Source organism: Quercus suber, unplaced genomic scaffold (assembly GCF_002906115.3).
Source record: "Quercus suber isolate HL8 unplaced genomic scaffold, Cork oak 2.0 scaffold_143, whole genome shotgun sequence".
Classification (NCBI taxonomy): domain Eukaryota; kingdom Viridiplantae; phylum Streptophyta; class Magnoliopsida; order Fagales; family Fagaceae; genus Quercus; species Quercus suber.
The window spans coordinates 619,354-625,612 of record NW_027069604.1 but is presented as its reverse complement, the minus strand read 5'-3'; the positions used below and the strand labels follow the sequence as shown (position 1 = coordinate 625,612).

The 6,259-nt window shown below is 41.3% G+C and overlaps 1 protein-coding gene across 3 annotated transcripts; it reads right to left on the bottom strand.

The window, feature by feature from the left end:
• Window positions 1-227: 227 nt before the first annotated feature.
• LOC111999928 (receptor-like protein kinase BRI1-like 3) lies at window positions 228-5,658 on the bottom strand. 3 transcript variants are annotated; one of them, XM_024032036.2, is made up of 3 exons: window positions 4,988-5,658; window positions 4,660-4,716; window positions 228-4,431 (listed from the first exon to the last, which is right to left on the bottom strand). In XM_024032036.2, exon 3 carries the CDS (start codon window positions 4,397-4,399, stop codon window positions 734-736), a length of 3,666 nt encoding a protein of 1,221 aa, XP_023887804.1. In that variant the 5' UTR covers window positions 4,400-4,431; window positions 4,660-4,716; window positions 4,988-5,658; the 3' UTR covers window positions 228-733. The 3 variants fall into 3 exon arrangements, with proteins under 3 accessions (XP_023887804.1, XP_065632932.1, XP_023887803.1); XM_065776860.1 differs by having other exon boundaries at window positions 228-4,716; window positions 4,988-5,077; window positions 5,409-5,658; XM_024032035.2 differs by having other exon boundaries at window positions 228-4,716.
• Window positions 5,659-6,259: the final 601 nt, after the last annotated feature.

Below are 6,259 nucleotides of genomic sequence, written 5' to 3'. Positions count from 1 at the left end.
AGCAGTAGTTTCAGTTAATTCATGTCCCAACTAACCCATAGCTTGATGTACGAAATCCATCCCAAAGGCCTCACAAGCAAGATCAGAAATTTAATTCAATGCTTTGGAGTGCTTGAAAGTTTCATGTTGGTTTCAGAAAAGAAAAGATTAAACAGCAAATAGTTAGAGAGGAGGTTACAATTGCCAATTGAAAAAGATACAAATTTGTGAATCAAATCCAGAGACAATTGCGAAAACCTCTTTGTCAAATTCAATAATTACCAGAATTACACAATCGTAAGATAAACAAAATACAAATGGCTCAAATACGATTTCAATTTCCCAATAATGCTAATGCTACAACTTTACAAAACTTTCTTCTAAAATTCCAGGTTTCTATAAACAACAATAATTGGAAATTAAGACAAACTGCGGCACATCAGATACCAAAACTGTGACAGGGAGCAGAAAGCAAAGGCGAAGGAACAAAGTTTTGAAGTCTTTAGCAACAGAAGTGATGACGAACGGGAACAAAAAATAAGCTACCATGAAAGACTCCATTACTTTGTTCTCCCCAAGTTTTCTTCCACTCTATCTCATTCAGTGTTCTATTATATACAGTGGACAAGAATTAAATTCAACTCCAATTTCAGAGGTTTGCATCATTGTTACCACACCTGTGTAGCCGAGGCCCGGCCAGATTCAGGCTTGCAAGAGATGTCTTTTAAGTCCAATTAGGGATGAGTGCTATGAACTAAGGTTCTTTTTCTCGTGATTCATCAATAGCAGTGTCTTTCAATGAGAAGTCATCGATACTATCGTTTTCTGTATCAACCTGAAGCTCTTTAAACATTGTCATCACCTGAATCATGGTTGGCCGCCGGAATGGCCTATCATCTAGGCATTCAAAGGCAATCCTCAGATACTGGAATAATTCAGCCTCACCAGATTTCTCTGTCATCAACTCCAGGTCAAGTATCTCATTGCTTCTCTTCTCCCTCTGAAGCTGCTTTGCCCATCCAACAAGGTTGTTGTCATCACCAAACTCGGAAGGGTCTATTGGCTTCTTGCCCGATATAAGCTCTAGCAGTATGACACCATAACTGTAGACATCTCCTTTTGCTGTGCACCTGAAACTTTGGTAGTACTCGGGGGGCACATAACCTGGAGTTCCTGCAAGGGTGCTCACACTGAGATGAGTGTCAAGGGCATTCACCAGCCTTGCCATGCCAAAATCAGAAACTCTGGCTTCAAAATTCTCATCTAGAAGAACATTACTAGACTTCATGTCCCGGTGTATAATGTGAGGTATGCAGCTATGGTGAAGGAATGCTAGACCTCTTGCAGCCCCTACAGCAATCTTCTTTCTAGCTGTCCAATCAAGCTTTGAGCCCCCGCCTTTATTCCTGTCATGAAGAACAGCCTCCAGACTCCCCCATTTCATGTACTCATACACAAGAAGCCTCTCCTCTCCAATCTTACAGTAACCCATCAACGGAACAAGGTTTCGGTGCTTGATCTTCCCAATAGTTTCCATCTCTGCCATAAACTCCCTGTCTCCCTGACCAGTGACATGAATAAGCTTCTTAATTGCAACAACACAGCCATCTCCCAATTGAGCTTTGTAGACCTCACCAAAACCTCCAGAACCAATTAAGCTGTCAGCACTGAAACCATTTGTAGCTTCGAGTAGATGAGCGAAGGTCAATTTCCGCAGAGGTTTTTCAAATGTAGCAACATTGATACTAAGGGGTTCAGGAACACTGGAAAGTTTCCAGCTGCTACTACCTGAAGTTGGAAGACTTTCAATGTATTTCTCTCTTTGTTCTTCCTTGAGCTGGTATTTCTTCACCCGATAAAGAGCAAAAGTAAGTCCGAGGATACAAGAGAGGAAGAATGTGATGCCAATGATCATCCCAGCTTCCATTGACTGCTTCTTCCCCTGAGTGGAGTAACCTGCAGGGTGGCTTTGAGAGACACAAGGGGGCAAGGGTACCCCACAAAGGCCGGAATTGTTCTCATATCTGGACGCTGGGAAAGTGGTCAGCTGCCCTCCAGAAGGGATGAGGCCAGTGAGGTTGTTATTAGACACATCAAGGTCACTAAGAAAAGAGAGTGTCCCTAAGGACCCTGGAATGTATCCTTGAAGATAATTGTGTGAGACATCCAGAACTCCAATCAACTTAAGACCTCCAAAGCTGTCAGGAATGTTTCCACTTAGACTGTTATGTCCCAAATTCAGGACTTGCAAGAAGTTCATTGAACCTAACTCTTGGGGAATGGTTCCAGACAAGGAATTGTAAGCTAGATCAAGATAGATCATACTGCCATTGCTGGGGAATGTATAAACTGTCTTGCCAGAGTAGATTCTGGTTGATGGGCAAGAGTGAACCATAGGAAAACTTTCCAGCCTCCCTTCTCTGATTCCCTCAAATTCAATTAGTCCTCCAGCACCCCTGCAAGCTGTTCCACCCTCATTTCTCACAAATACAAACTGCTTCCCAGAGACCTTTCCAGCAATGACAAGGCCAGCTTGATTGGCAAGCTCAGATGGAATAGCACCATATAAGTCATTGCTGTTTAAATCAAGCCAAATGAGGCTCTCGCACTTGCCAAGCTCTGGTGGGATCTGTCCGGTTAGTGAATTGTTACCCAATTGGAGGATAGCAAGGTTCAGGAGATTCCCAATACCAGCAGGGATATTTCCAGTGAGCTTGTTGCTAGCAAGTGACACCCATATCATGTTAGTGCACTTGCCAATTGACTGTGGAATAGTTCCAGTAATAAAATTGTTGTTGAGGATCAGTGACTCTAAGTTTCCTCCATCTACACAAATGCCTTCTGGTATTTCCCCGGTAAGGTTGTTTGCCCACATAACCATGTCAGAAAGATTTGGTAACTTCCAAATTTCCAAGGGAATTGTGCCAATCAGGTTGTTGAAACTAAGATCAATTGTCCTCAGGCTCTTGCAGTTGGCAAGCTCCGAAGGCACCGTCCCAGACAGATAATTGTCAGCTAGAAGTAGCCTTTCCAGAGCTGATGAGGCTTTGGAGGAGCAGAACTCAGCTGGAACCTTCCCTGTAAAGGAATTAGAACTGAGATCCAGCACTCTTAGTTGAGTACAATTGGTCAGAGAAAGAGGCACAGGACCAGTTATGTTGTTGAATGGTACAAAGAGATATCTCAGGTTTTGGAGAGTACTCACAACTGTAGTGAGGAAATCTCCAGAAAGTTGATTGTTGCCAAGATTGAGAAAACTCAAAGAGGAGCACTTTGCAAAAGTCGAAGGCAACCCACCAGAGAGTTTGTTTACAGAAAGATCAAGCTCCTGGATCCCCCCACATAACTGTCCCAATTCAGATGGTATCTCGCCAGAAAACTGATTATTGGCCAAAGCTAGTAACTTTAAATTCTTCAAACTTCCCAGCAAGACACCCGGAATTTTAGACTGCAACATATTGTGAGAAAGGTCAAGTGTCTCCAGAAGCTGACAGTGTCCTAGGCTCATTGGGAAGTCACTGCCAGAGAGGATGTTGTAAGCTAGAAAGAGTGAAGCTAAATTGGGACACATCCCAAAATCAAGGCTGGACAAGTTGCCAGAGAAGTTGTTGTAGGAGAGATCTACATGGTAAAGAGATGCAGGGGAGTCAGCTAGAAAACTAGAGGGGATAGACCCAGATAAGAGATTGTGGGAAAGGTCAATAGAAGAGAGATTTTTGCAAGTCTTGAGGGTGGAGCTGAGTGATCCAGTGAGCTTGTTGTCGGAGAAGTTGAGTGAAACCAAGTTTTGGCAGGAGGAGAGAGAGTAGGAAAGGAGGGAAGAATCAGAAATGCGATTGCGAGAAAGATCGAGGTGCAGAAGAGAAGAAGGGACACGGAGAGTGCCACCAGGGATTGAGTTGCGAGAGAGATTGAGGTAAGAAAGATGATTACAAGAGAGAAGGAAAGAGGGTCCTGGAAGAGGGTCTGAGAAGTTGTTGGAAGACAAGTCTAGAGTTTGAAGGCTGGAACAGGAGCTTGTGGTGAGATTGGCAGCTGAGAATGAGTTGCCTTGCAAATATAGGCGTTGTAGAGTGGACACGGCTGTGAGAAATTGAAGGTTTAGGCCACCAATAAGACCTGCATAACTTAGATTCAAGGCTACTACTTGGCCATCAAGAGAGCAAGAGATAGCTTTCCATGAGCATGGACTTGAAGAATCATCAAGCCAATCTGCTAAGAATCCCTTGGGATCAGAATCAACTGATTGCTTGAAGGCCATCAACAACCCCACCACATCATTGCTTTGTTGTTTTTGAGCTAATTCTCTGGCGCCTGAACCTGAAGTCATTATTACAAGGTGAAAGAGAAGCAACAACAACCACCCCATGATGCCTTGTCCTGATGATATTGACACCCTCCAATTCCATTCTCTCTTCATTTTGCTCAACTTTTCATCACCAAACTGATCAGCTGACAATTAAAACAAAAAAAGAGGTTGTGTCTATTATTTAGCATATATTTTCTTTGGGAGAAGAATCTTTTTGCAAAAGGAGGTGTTTAGTCTCTACTACTCTCTCTTTCTACATTTACAATTAAATGAGAAAGCTGGATCCTTTGACACCTCTCTATGCTCTAGTCTCTTCAAGGACCAATCTTTCTTTACTTCATTTCAGATCCGGGCTAACTAATTAAACTTACTCTTTGCTAGCTGCCTCTTGATGCTTCTTTAATTTCTTATAAGACTCCACAGGAAAGCTGAAATATTTAGAAGAGGGATAATAGTTAGCAAGAGAGGAGAGTGAAAAAATCACTAGCAAAAGCTGGTAATGATGAATTACAAAGCAAAACACAGAAGTGCTTGTATGTAATTACTGACAATAATAATAATTGCAATAAGAACAAAAAGATAAGGAAATGATTTTGAAAGAAAAATAAAGTAGGCAGACGACACTAGTAGCTGTTTTGTTTTGCAAAAAGGTCCAAAATCAGTGTCGGTTTAAGGAAAGAAGGGAGGGAAGGAAGATACCTTGGACTTGTTGGAGTGACAGACTTGAAAGAAGTACGATGTTCAGAAATGTCGGCCGTGACACAAACTTAAGCCTGTCATATCTGGATCCTATAGTAGGACTCCAGAAAATAGATAGATATTATAACACATGAAAAGAAAAGCTCTTTTTTTTTTTTTTCTCCTTACAGTTGTAGTACTAAAAATTTACTGGCTGGTGGTTCTACTTCAGGGGAAGGCAGAACCCAACCGACCCAGTACCCAGATATCAGACCCGCAACTATATATATATATATATATAATAGGATTTATTGCTTCACGCTGCACAAATAATATTACACAGGACAGGACCACCACAGGGCCAAAAAGTAGAAAAATGGTTATAGAAGAAGGAGGAGGAGAAGAAGGAAGTGGATGTTGCAGAGGAAGTAAAGTGACATACCAGAACAAGAATAGAATGGAGTACAAGACAAGTTGGTGACTTGGGGGCAAGAGAGAGAGTGAGAGTGAGAGAGAGGAAAAAAGTAAAATTGTGGGAGTGGCGCTCCCAAAATTTCGTTCTCATTTTTCGGGTCCAGTCAAACTTTGGATTTGATTCCCTCTCTTTCTCTCTCTCTCCCCAAACTCTGCCTTTTTGGGAGGGATAGTGTTCCTTGTTGGATGAGTTACTCAGCGTGTACGTAATAGTGTTCCTTGATGGCCATTCATACGGATTTTAACTTTTTTTTTTAGGTGAGTTTTCTTTATAGTTTGAGACTTGAGTAGTTGGGCTTTTCTTTCAAATCTTCAATTTTCAGTCAGACTATATATATATATATATATTAACTCGTCCATTTTTTATTGAATTAAACCCTTCCATTAATTGCTTACCCAATCAAATTTGAAGCCTTTTAATAGACATAAGTAAAAATCTAGTTTATAATGAAAAACAAAAAGAAAGAAATCGAATTTGAAGCAAACTTTGGAAAAACTTACTTTGTTTATCAGTTCAAAATTCAAACACTGACTAGGGCCTCGGATGATTATGAGTCATGAGTTATGACACAACAAAGCAATATGACCAAAAGTGTAGGACCAAAAGCAATGAAAATGTGACCCACTGAGAGTCAGTGACCAACAACTTCGAGTGTCCAGCGTTTTTTACCCACGTCTACACCTCAATTTTACCCCATACAATATCCATCTCCACGGAATATAAGTATATAATATAACCGTATGTTAAAAGCAAAACTTTGATCAATCCTGGTTTAAGTGATAATACAGTGGTAATGGTATTTTCTACTATATCTCTAA

What these genes read in the sequence shown, in the direction of transcription:
- LOC111999928 (XM_024032035.2), bottom strand. Translation starts at nt 4,399, where the DNA reads ATGAAGAGAGAATGGAATTGGAGGGTGTCAATATCATCAGGACAAGGC.